General features: G+C 39.3%; 1 protein-coding gene across 2 annotated transcripts in view; it reads left to right on the top strand.

Annotated features, from left to right (window-relative positions):
• Positions 1-7,204: 7,204 nt before the first annotated feature.
• The window catches only part of PDE7B (phosphodiesterase 7B), a 188,184-nt gene continuing 182,260 nt past the window's right edge, over positions 7,205-13,128 (top strand). Inside the window, exons 1-2 of one of the 2 annotated variants that reach the window (XM_075413984.1) lie at positions 7,205-7,327; positions 7,456-7,570. In XM_075413984.1, the coding sequence (XP_075270099.1) occupies positions 7,550-7,570 (21 nt within the window). In that variant the 5' untranslated portion in view covers positions 7,205-7,327; positions 7,456-7,549. Of the gene's footprint in view, positions 7,571-13,128 lie in introns of both variants that reach the window. The other variant, XM_075413983.1, reaches the window with a different exon arrangement.

Raw genomic sequence — 13,128 nt, 5'->3', positions numbered from 1 at the left:
CAGTGCTGGGGGGCGCACTGGCTTTGGCAACAGCAGTTTACACTGTACACTTACTCTTCTTTGTAGTTTTTGTATGTTGAAACGAAAATCTAGGAATTTCATATAATTTTCTGCAGTATTTTTCAATAAAACATTTACCTGTGTGTTTATCTGTGTAAAACAATGATGCAGTACAAATTTACAAATTTTTAAATACTGAAAAATAGGTTTCAAATTGGAAACCACCCTATCATTATTTTTCCTACCTCTCCTTATTTGTTGGCCATAGAATGTAAGATACTCAGGTGAACAAACAAGGCCCTTTTTTTTCTTGTAGTACTTCTTCACTTCTACAGTTTCATTGGTTGATATACCAACCTTTCTGACGCTGCTTTTAACCCTTCAATGCAGAATTGCATCTGGTTTGGTGTTCTCTTGTTTCAGCCTCATTTGTGGCATAGAAAAACATTGGTTTTGGTTTATCTCTTCTTTTTCAGCTGTCTTAAACACCAAGAGCCCCATAAAAGAATTCACTGGCTGAAAAGAACCAGAGAGGTAGCCAAAAAATTGGTCGCACAAATTAGGGCTGGATAAATTTGGAGAAGTATCACCAACAGTAGTATAAAAAAGATAAAGTTTCATATTTGCTGATCTTGCTGCTTTTATAGACTGAAAATTTCCTCTGAACATGTTTGGATTTTAGAGGGAAGTTGTGCCACCTGCCTATGAGTGATCAGAGTGAAGACAAAAGTACTCAGCACTGGCCATAATAAAAGAAAGTTAGTCATCTTTCAGGTAAGGGAAAACAATAAATTTTTCACCTTTCTGTTGTGAATTTTCCTGGGTTTGAAATCAAATGTCAAATTAAGAAGCAAACAAATGTTTTTGCATATGGTCTGATCACTAAAACAAATATGAGTCATTCGCAGCAATGTTTTTGCACCCTTCTTTCTCCATGCCTGGGAACTGTGTGTCACCTTCTTCATTGCAGATAGTGAAGTCCTTTGTGCTTACATATAGCACTTGCAGCAGCAGCACAAACTTCACTTCTGCCACTACGGCTCTAGTCTGGGGGATTTACCACTGCTCTGTGCACTACTGGTCTGGAAGCCTGATTCTGAGAGCAAGCCATGCACTAGTAATCCAAGTCACACCTTGTGAAAGTCATGTGAATGCTGTAAAACAGAAACCAGACTATGACCAGATCCTAAATTAGTTCATAATATTCATGTATGCTGTCATTTTTTAATTAATTCTGGAGTCATATCTGCTGAAAATCAAGGTCCACACTATACTCTAGATCAGTGCCCCAAGTTAATGGACATTTGAAACTCTCTTTCTGACACTTTCATCATCCTATATGATGCTTGTTGAGCTTATTCAATGCTGTTTATGTGAACTACTTAATCCATAGATGAGAAATTATTTCTATACTCTTTCAATAGAAAAAAATCCATTTTGTTAGGGATCTTTCCCATCACTAAAATCTATGAATAACTATATAGAAGTAAGTGGAGAGGTTTTCTAAAAATCTAGTCACATTACAGAACTCCAAATGTTCTTAAGTTAAACCAAACCAAGTTAAAGTTCTGGAGCTTTACTCATTTTCTGTAGATTTTAATATACCGGACAATACAAATGTTATAGAGCAGTAATGTGACATGTTAATTCTTGTAAACCACAGAAGTAACCTTCTATCTAGGTACTTTCTTCTGACCCTTGATAGAAAAATTATCACCAGTAATATATGGATAGTTCATACCTAATTCATCTACTGTTACTTAGGGACTTTCATACCCCCAGATCTCCTACTGTGTAAATTTCCTTCTTCCTTCAGTACTTTACCTGCCTATATCCTGAGGGTACTTCTGCATGGGCACCTAAAGCTCTGTACATGTCTAGAGTGCCTTTTCAGCCCTGTGAAACAGGCAGCTGTTCACAAATTCACAGTGCTGACCCTCTGCCCAAACACCCTTGTGTTCTCTATTGCTAGGGAAATGTCTAAAGTCAGCCCAAATTGCCTAGGAACCCACTATAATAGCTGGGCTCAGATCACAACTGTTGTCCACGACCATTTCCAAACTGAGCTTCCTGAACTGCATTTGGGTTACAACAAGTATTCTAAGAGAGGAATCTTTCTCCTGTGTGTATGTCCTTGGCTTTGAGCTGTCCAAGGAGAGAGAAAGCTAGAAGAAACCAAGTAATATAAAGACTTTTTTTTAACACAGCAATTCAGATTAGAGCAGATGCTGAATGGAAAGGAGATTGGGAACTCCAATAGGGCATAGCAGACAGTCAGAGGAAAGTTCTTTGCCAGAAACAGCTGAATTTTTTGATTATATTGGAAAAGATGTCTGACAATAGGTAGGTAGGATCAAGGCTGGAAAGCCAGAAATAATAATGCACAGAAAAGTTTGTGGGAGCTGGAGACCATTCCCTTGTTGTAGACACCTTTCTCAAGAGCAGTATAATCTTATTATGACAGCACTTTCAGATGAAGTCAAGTCCAAAAGTCTAAACCATGCACCAACACACCAGGTTTTTAGCTCAGATAAATGACGTCTACTGTTGTATCAGCAACCTGTGTCCTCCTTTTGGGAACACCTTGCTTTGAACAACATCATGCCATTACCTACCTCTGCATCCTGGTCTTGGGTCATTCCAGACAACCCTGAAACTCAGCTAATCACCAGCCAACAGCTTCTCCTGACAGTTCACACAGACTGTCTGTAAATACTCAGAAAATGTTGCACAGATCCCAGGTGAAGAAAAGAACCATAAGGGAATCTGTTCCACAGGTGGTGCACCAAGGGTGCTTTCAGCCACTCAGTGCATCTGTAACAATATTAAAAAGCTAGCTGAGGGCATTAATTTTTAGATAACCGTACACAAGACATTCACATCTAGTCACTATCCAGCCATTTCACGTGATTCAACCTGGAGAAAATCCACCTTAAAAATTTTGTTTCCCAACAGCAATATATCTCATGTAACATATAAACTCACCTTCAGGAGTAGTGTGTCTGCCATCCTGGGGTGAGACAAGCATAAACTTCCTTGACACCATGCTTCTTTGACTGTGGTTGTCTACTCTCTCCTTCCTTTCTTTTCATGATTACAGAAGACTGTGCTGCTGCACTAGTTCTTCACCTTTGTTGTCCTCCAACAAAGAAGGCTGGAACAGACGTAGCAAAGGACAAGTTTCATCATAGAATCTTCAGCATCCTCAGACTTACGTGTTCATGCCCTAAGGAAAAGTAGCAATACCTTTGGGAATTACTGTAACATCTACAACCTTGCATTTCAGAGCAATTTCAGGTGAGCTGAGGGATGTGGAAAGGAAGTGAGGCATGAACTCATTTAGTAGTGTCAGCAGCTTACAAAGGATGCATCTTTTTCCACTCCTTATTCACTCTAAAACTGCTGTACTGCCTCAGGTGTCATTGACAGCAATATGAGGAGCAAGAGGTGGCCCCATGCTGGAGTCCTTCCTAAAGAAAGCCACAGTAGAAATGAAGAGACAGGAAGAAAATGGAAAGAAAATACCTTAGGAAGGAGGCACCTTCTTGCCTGTCCATGCAGTCTGCCATTCTATTATGTGCAAACATAATTTTTACTGGCACTCGGATGAATTTTTTTTTTAATTTTAGGTTTTAATGAGTATGTCAGAGTATAAGGAGTGTGGTTTGATTGAGGCAGATTAAACAGCCTCTCTAATATCCAAGTTACTTTCCAAAGACCACAATGGAAGGGTTGAAGATTTGAGAAGAGAGATGGCATCCCATGGTAGGAGATAGCATGTCTTGGTGTGCCACCTATGCTGAGAAGGGACAATAGCTAAAGAAAAATATTAAAACACGTCCAGTTCTGAGTCAGGACTATAAAAGGAAGTCAAATAAATTACTTAGTCAAGCAGGATTACTCAAAAAGGCAGGTTTATAAATTTGAGGGATTCCCAAATGTACTCTGAACACTTCTTCTGGAGAGAATGAACCAAGGTGTCTGAGTCCAGCTCAGCTCTTTTTCCAAAAGCTGCATGATTAAAATCTCCCATTATGGCCAATTTCTGTGCTTCAGGCAATCCTGCTAATTGCTAACAAAAAGAGTTATCTATTTGATCTGCCTGGATCTGCAGCAGATCCCCCAACAATGCCTGTATTCTTTTCCTTTGTATTATCATTCAGACTTTCAATACGTGTCTCCTGCTGCATTCTGAACATCTGAGTAGGATACGTGGCACAATCTCCTTCACCTTTTTACCTCCCGTTGTTCCTGAACAAGCTGTGCTCTTCGGTATTAGTATTCCAGTCACATATTCACATGATTGTACCCTACCAAGTTTCTGTTAAGTCAATTAAGTTGTAATTTTGGTCTTGCATTAAGTTTTCCAGCTCCTACTATTATTTTTGATACATTTTACATCAGTATAGAGACATCTAGGCTAAGCATCAATTGGTTTCCTTTCTTCTTCCTCCAATGATATTTTTTAAAGAATCGTAGTGTTTTCATTTTTTCAGCTTTTTTGTATAAGCCACTGTGGGTCACATTTATTTGGACACTCATGCACCACCCTGACAGGATATTTTAGTGCATATCTGATCAGATTAGCAAATCTGTGCTGAAACTTTTGCTTCTTTCTTTGTAAGATGGAGACCATTTCTTCCTAGCAGTCCTTCCCATCCCATCATGTAAGCATGTGGTTATGCTGAGGAAGGCACAGACATGTGTTCTCTTTTCCATCCATGCATGTACTCCTTTGCAATTATCTTCATCTAAGTAGAAACTGCAATCATAAGCACTTCTAGGCCTCTCCATCTTTTCACCCAAGAAGCATCTACACCACAAAAACCACAGTGACCACTTACTGTCAGAGAGCCACATGATTCCCAGAGGCCAAATAACCTTTAGCTTCTTTAGGAGAGAGACAGTACCTGTCTGAGGGTTTGTGCAGAACTTGAATGTACCAGGACTATAATTCATGAAACACAGTGTAGTATTATTAATGATTGATGCTAAAGTGCAGAAAATGGAAAAAATGGGATCAGAACAGCCGTTCAGGAATCTCCTACTCTTGCCTTTATACTCTAAAGTGGGATCACCTATATCAAAACTGCTCATGAATGACGGTTGCCTAACCATACTTTTAAAAATAGCCAGTAATAGGACACTGCAGACTTAACACAGCCTATCTATTTCAGTACTTCACTCTCCTACCTTTAATTTTTCCTGTGTCAAACAACTTGCCTGTGCTGCAATTTACTTATTCTAACCTCAATGAATATGAAGAAAATAATATTCCCTTTTCCTTTGCAAATTGCCTATATCTACAGTGGTAAAATAAACAGAGCCAGAACACAGGCCCTGACGGTGAACCTTGATTATCTACAATGTCACGTTCCTAGAATGGGCTCTCACAGAGTTTAGACATTGCCCTAATCACTTCCCAAGCACAGTTTGAGGCTTATTACTAGCTCAGATGCAGCTGTGTCATCATAATGGCTGTAAAAGAGTTTAAAGGCCAGATAATGTGTCCAGGCCAAAGAATAAACTCTGGTATTGTTCTTTTTTTTTAATATATATATATAAATGCACCCTTTATATAGTTAATAATTCTTATCAATTCTTCTTTTTTGGACTAAATTATGTCAATCTCAGCCTTTCTTCACAGACTCCAGATCATTCTCACTGGAACCCATACCGTTTTCAACTGACATTCCCAAAACTGGTCCCTGAAGTGCAATTCCCAAAATGCAATACTCAGCTGCCCCCTCACCAGTGCTGAGGGAAGATAAACATGATGTTTTTCTGTGTACTACAAATCATATTCCTATTTACGCATTCCAGATCTCTTCATACAGTTCTCTAAGCATAATCAGATGAACTTAATGAGCTCTAATTGATTTTGTAAATCTCTAATGCATTTAATAATTTTTAATATGTTATTCCAGCATTCACAGAACCATAACCCTTTGCATTTGCTGCTGAAACTGATTACATTAGCAGTCATAGCAGTCATAGCACAGGTAGACTTTTCAGTGAAAAAAAAATTATTAAATATTTTGGCCTCTCTGGAGTAACATTGCAGTAGCATCAGTTGGTGGTCATGGAGAAGCTCCCATTACTTCTATTGTTTTTGTACCTGTTCTGTGGATCATTGAGAAATTTCTTTCTCCAGACCTGCCAGCCTATCCACTTTCAAAAGCACTTCTATGTGGTTTAAAATTAAATGTTAGACTCTTAAGACTTTTTAGGAATGAACTGTGCCTCATAAACCAATTTCTTTGAAGAAAAGCAAATCAATAAAATTAAAACAAATAGTTATTGTTGTCAACTGACCTCCTGTCAATTATCTTTTGTGCTGTTGTGGCCTCTGTTGCCCCTGCTAATTGACCATGACATATGTTACTTGGTTTTTGAAGCTTCAGCTGCATATTTTCTCCATTGATCATGATGCAGTGATATAGGAAGCCAGGCTTTACCATCGCCTCTTGCTTTTTGACACAGACTTTGGTATAAAATAAAACCCTGCATGGTGGTCCACAGCAGAGCTTGTAGGCGAGCATGGCTGGGCTGCAACTGCCAGTGGAAGGAATGGGTGTTTGCCCAGAGCAGCAGAGCTTAAGGGTGACTGCATCCGCGACTCTGATGGGGTAATGAAAGAAGTCTGCTAATTTGCAATGTAGCTACTGCTGACTGATAACGGGATGTGTACAGTAGTCTTAGTCTTATCTCTCTTGCCAGCTTCACACTGGTGTGAGACTGCTGAATTTAGAGAAGCAGTTCCTGATTTACCTCAGGTCAAGCGCAGAATCAGCTCTGATTTTGCACCACAGCCCATACAGATAACCCAGCTCTCACCAGGGAACATCTTAGGTATATTTAAGAATACTTCAATATATATAAGCATATTTATAGCCTTTCCCTATTTCGTGAGGATATTTTGGATCTTTCTGGTGCCTCTCATTATAAAATATTTCTAAGCTGAATCCAGGACAGAGAAATCATGACTCTGGTTTCTTTTGAGTAGGGCAGCCTGCCTAAATCACTGCCACATTCTTCCCATAGTGGTCGTTTAAAATTAATAGCACATGCAGAGGAAAAACTAAACCCTTTGACGTCACTCCTGAAATGAGGAAACATAAACAGAAAAGGCTTCACTCCAGCGAGCTGACAGTGCCGGCGCGGATTGGTCTGCTCTCCCGCGCCTGTGGCATTGACAGCACCTCCCAGCCCTGCACGGCCTTCAGCTCGCTAACGCGGGCAGGCAGACTGCAGCAAGCCAGCTCTACCCCAGCCCTTACACTGGCAGAAAAGTGCACTCTCTACCCGAGTCTTTTTGCTTCTTAAGGTGGTTTTATTGGCTGGGTTGGGGGACTTGGGGAGGTTTTATTTTCCTCTTCTTTTTTTTTTTTTTTTTAAATTTTATTTTTATTTTTGTTTGCTGTTACTTAATTCGGTTCCTAATCCTGGATGCAGTTACTGGATTCTGCAGTACAAGTCTTCATGAACAAGCTGCACCGCTTAGAGATTTCACGGCATTCAAAGGTCACAGAACTGCCACTATGGTTAAATGTCTTGTTTAATGGTTGAGGTATGTATAGCAAATCTAAAAGAGGCAGCATGATTATTTTTGAAGGGGAATTAAAATTGCGAGGGGGAGAGGGAGATAATACTGTTATTTAGTGGAAAAGATTTTTACTGGTGATTGTTACTACAGCAACCGGTTTTTGAATTTCCTCCCTTTTTCTCTTTATTCAAACTAGATGAAAATTTTAACCTGTGTTGATTTAACCACTTGATAGTGAAAAAAGATTGCAGAAAGAATCTGTTATTGTAGTCCTTTCTGACCCCACTGAGGAAAGTGTGATTGTTTTTGCTGTATGTTTTCCTACTGCTCTGTGGCAGGAGAGGAGACCTGGGACTTGGCTGGCTTAGACAGAGGGAGAAGAAAGCAAAAGCTCAGTTCTTATCCTGAGGGGGCTACAAGTTTGGCTGAGAGTTGGAGCAGAGAGAGAAAGCATTGCAAATAAACAGATCAAGCAGAAAAGGTGATCAGCCTCATTTTTAGGAGTACATGTACCACGTAATTTTTTTTTTTACTACATGCTAAGATTGTTTTACATGGTTTGGGTTCAGAAGCTCAAAATTAAAGAAGCAGCCTGCACTTTGACTTATACGCTGAACCTCCGTGGGAAGGGAGGGAGCTGATTGTCACCAGTTTTCAGACAGCTTTAGCTACCTAAACAGAGAAAAGTGGCAATTTGCTTGGAAGTTTAAGCAGTGTAGCCTGACGTCTGTTTGATGGCATATAGGTTCAGTTCATGTTCGAGTTAGTGATCTGCCTTGAATGAGTATTGCAGCATTACAGCGGGCGGTGTGTGTGCTGCAGGAAACGAAAGCGACTGCTGGCATAAAACTAACATTGTGTTCAGGAGCCTGCTTCTAAAATACAAGAGGAGGAGCCACTTGTCAGAGCTCATGTGTGTGTATAAGTGATCTTAAAAACAATTTCAGCCAACACAGCCGATTTCTGTTGTTAAGTGGATTAATATGCAGGTATGCTCAATGACTAGCAATCTTCTCATTTCACAAATTGAGAAGCTATGACTTTTTACAGCTCTGCTTGAGATGTTGCCATAGATAGATATAAACCCTCTGCAATTTGAAAATCTTTTAGTTTAATTTTAAAAATTATACCTGAAAAAACAATTCATATAACAAGGAAGAGAACGTGAGCACACCTACCTCATGCAAGGCATCTCAAAGGGTTACAAAAATTAACTACAGTAGGCTGAAGCGTGCTAGCTTAAGGACTGCAAAAATATTAGCTCTGAAATGCAGAGGATGTGATATGTGCTGTGAATGGACAATTGCTATTCTGCAGTGCCTAGTGGGAAAACAAGGGCTTTGTGTATTGCAAATGCATAACTGCAGCTCCTCCATTTCCTTTGCTGTATCTTCAGTGATGACTGCAGAAACAAAGAGGCTTGTCACAGATAAACTCTTCAGTGCCCCATCTCTTTTGAGATACTTGAGGATGTTTTTTTTCATATCATCAAACAACCCAAAGTCAAGTTTCGTTAGCTGAACTGTTATTCTGTAACGTCCACGACATTCCGTCCTCCCCAGCCCTCCTCAAAGTCTTACTACGTGAACTGCCAGCTGTTTTCAAAAACTAAAGCACTGCTTCTGTAGCCCCAAGTTTAGAAAGGTTAATATAGTGTTTGTTAGATGATTTATTGGTAAATTTGACTAAGGGAAAGCCTCAGTCTATAGGGACTATAGCCTGTTCCGTAAGGAACAACCCTGTAAGTACATGAAGATATCAAAGTTTCCAAAAGACTATCTGTAAGACATTTGTTTATAATAATTTCCTAGAATTAAATCATTCACCTCTTTTGATAAACTTTTTTTAAAGAAGCTTAGTTTTTAAGCTCTGTAATCAGCGTTTTGCTGCATCTGTGTTTCGCAGCAACTACTACTTGTGGTACTAACAATACCTATGCTAAGTGGACTTCAGCTGGGGAAATGACACTGGTTTTCTACTTTAGTAAGGAAAGTTTATCTGCAGCGCTTTGTCTGAACATTCTCAATTCAGCCTCCAGAAAAAAGCACAATTTAAGGTTGGCCTCTCTGCAGTGGATGAAAAGCTTACTGACATTTGCAGTCACATTACCTCAAAAAAATAGTCTGTGTTGCAGAAGTTTCATGTGATATGAATGGCTGCTCATTTTGAGTTTATTTCTGTAGGGTGGACAAGAGCTGTCACCAGTGAAGTTCTAGTGATTCCAGCAGAGTAAGGTATACTCTGCTGTGTCTGAGCCAATGTATTGCATATCACTTTTTAAAATCATTAAATGTTTGATTCTGTAAACTAGTATATAGATATACCACTATAAAAGCAGCTGTTTCCTCCCCTTCCTCCCTGTTTATGTGCTTTTCCCTCCTGAAACCAAGCCCTTTGCTTGCCCTTATCATACCTCTAGGTAGGTCATTGAGTCAGACTGATTTTCCAGTGTCCTCATTGCGATTATGAAGTATAATGAAGACATTCAATCATACATAATTCCTTTTTGGTCACCCCACGGTTCTTCTACCAATAATTAAAGCATATTTTAATGAGAAACAGACTGAAAATTTGTATTTTATGATGTATACATGGTTTTCTTGTAATTTTTCAGTCTCCTGGGGAAAAAAACTGCTCTTGTCGTTTCCTTTATAGGAGCTGTATGAAGCAGAAATGCCAGCTACTAACCAAAACATTCATTTAAACATAAGAAATGTATAAGACCTACTCTCTCGTGTAATCATGCTGGATATAAGGCCAAAAGCTGTCGATGCAGTTGGGCTAACAGAAAACAAGTCATTTGGGGTAGCCAGGAAGACATCCCATGTAAATGAGCATTCTTAGCAGCTCACTATTGTTCATCTTTTCTTCATTTTCATGCTGGAAATTATTGTAGTGCTCCATGTGTTTGTCACAGGGTGAAAGTGAAAAGGACAGCTGGGGTCCTACCAGCTGCCAGAACAAAATTAAGTGTTTTGTAATGAAATGATGGCTCAGTATTTCTCCTCCCACATCCATACTGAGTGGAAGATGGGACTCTCTATGTTGGAATTATAGCACTCATTTTTCTTGTTCCTCAGCCAGAAAGCAGGCTCCTTGCAGGGATATCAGTTTTTACACTTTCAGTGAAATGTTGGCTTTAAATCTAGTGTGAAAATTGCACTTCTCAGTCACAAGATTCAGGATGAGAAACTGATGTTATTTAGAGTTTATACCCTGGGGGCGCTGGGACACACAGACATGTAGCCTAAGTGTCCAAGACAGTTTGGAAGTTCCAATGCCTTTTCTTTCTCTGGCCAACACAAGGTGCATCTTTTTAGGCAGCTAAAGGTGAATAATGGTAGCCGAAAAGCCGGGCCACAAAGCCAAGCATCACATATGCAATCAGACGAGGGTGGTTGGTAACATTTTTCTGTGATTTCACAGTAAATCCGTAGAAATCAAAAAAGGTGTCTGCTGATAGTAGTTGGTATTTGTCAGGCCTGAGGTGTTAGCTTTGTGAAAATACTAGAGACAGAACGTATTCACTGTATTTAAGATAATTTTTTAAAATTTATAGAAATTTAAAATGCAAAGTCAACTTCTGAAATTCTTTTTAGCAAAAAAATTCTTCTGTAACTTCCTGAAAATTGTTTAGAACAGTTTTGAATCTTGTTTTTACTACTATGCTTACTACAGTTGTATTCCAAGAAAATTGCATTAGAAAGCAATATTCAAACCTCTGAACTTACCATTTCTGTTGTCCTGTAACAAACTGTGGGATTCAGGAGATATATTTCTAGGGCTCACAGTGTTGAGATCTGGGCTATCTGTTTTAAAGCCTCCCATTTTAAAGTAAAAAATTAACAAATCAGAGCCAGATCAGACAAGAAAGAGTAGTTTCAGAAGGCAGACTGCAGTGGCAAAACTGTAACCGAAAAGTGTGAGGCAGACACAATTCTCAAAAAACAATAGTCAAATGATTTAAGCATGTCTTTTGCACTCATTTAATAGTGTGGTATCCGCAGTCTGTCAATGCTGTAATTTTAATATACATTTTTCCCTTGTTCTGTTCTTAGAAAGTGAAAAATTTATAGCTATCATTTTATTATGTAAACAGTGTTGAACTATAGAAATTAAACTAATGAAAGGGGCCTATTGAGTTTGATTTTCTTATTGCATTATTTCTCCCAGTGGGAGCTGTGAGCGAGGATGGATGAGAACTCAGTTTAGATACTTATTTAAGCCACATAGTCTCATGGTGGTATATGATATGCTTCTGCTAGCTTACTGTCCAGCCAAATAAGACATCCAGGTTGCCTGGATGGATAAACATAGCTGATGATCTCTCCCTCTTAATAGGTGGGGAGGAGCAGTTAGGATTCGCGCAGTCACACACAGAGACAAATTTGTTATGGTTTAGCTGAAGAAGAATTGCATGCAGACACAAACAGCAAGATTTATTTCTCTTTGAGTAGGTTATTTTAAAAATAAGAAACAAATATTTAGAAGAAGACAGTTGCAGAGGTATTTTTTTTCCTTAGCTGGTAGGTTTATACTAGTTGCCCACAAAAATTCCTGGTATGAGAAAATTCACCAACTAATATCTCACTATGGCAGTGTAAGGCTTTTAAAAGTAGAGCACAGAATCTTCTGTCAAACTAATTTTAGCTAATTGTCACAGAGGCAGAAAAACAGGCTTGTAGGGCAACTACTGTCAGGACCTGTATACAATTTTCTACATGGTTGTTCATAGCAGAATCTATGATACTAACCCATCTGGATATAGGAAAGATGTTTTGGAAAGGACGATCACTAACTTTCCAAGAATAAAGTGGGAGGTAGGCATATTTTGACTGAATATGCAGTAACTCAGAGATGGCTCAGAGAAATATATATGTGTGAAAGTGAAATGAAGAAACCTCAACTTCAGCCAGAGATCTGCTGGAGGATGATATTGAGCTACTGTGTAATCATTCCTGCTCTCTTTGGAAATAGTCCTTCGTTCCTTCTGAATAGTACTCTCGTGTTCTAATTCTCTTTCTTTGCCCCTACCCAACATTTATCCCATTGCACAGTTCCTGCCGTGTTTGTGAAGACTGGCTAAGCTCTGGGGCTTGTCCTAATACAGGGTGGCAGAGCTACCGTTAGTGTGCAAGGACTCGTCCCTTGGAAAGAGAGATGATGATTGCCAAGTTGTTGCTGTGCTTTAGAAGCAAACACATATTCACGTGAAATGCCTTAGTACTTTCCCAAGCATTCAGCTGTCATCCAAAGGGTGTAGCTATTTTCTCTTTATGCATGATGATCCTGGTATAGAACAAGAACTAGGACCTCTGCTTAGACGATCCCAGAGGACAGCACAAGTTTAATATTTCCATAGAAAAGCACCAGTTTCCACAAGAAAATAAGAGTTTAGCAGTGCTGTGAGCTTATGTATACAGCTGGATACTGAAGTACACTAAATATGGGCAACACTTGATGTTTGGTTTTGCCTTTCCCTCAAATGACTGTCTACACTTGACTTTAAACCTCCAAGAAGGTTAGACAGAATGAGAACTTGCTGGGTACTGGGCTGCTGGGAAGGAGGAGGCGACCTCATG

This window comes from Opisthocomus hoazin, chromosome 2 (assembly GCF_030867145.1).
Source record: "Opisthocomus hoazin isolate bOpiHoa1 chromosome 2, bOpiHoa1.hap1, whole genome shotgun sequence".
Taxonomy (NCBI): domain Eukaryota; kingdom Metazoa; phylum Chordata; class Aves; order Opisthocomiformes; family Opisthocomidae; genus Opisthocomus; species Opisthocomus hoazin.
The sequence above is the reverse complement of the archived record's forward strand: the minus strand, read 5'-3'. Positions and strand labels throughout refer to the sequence as shown.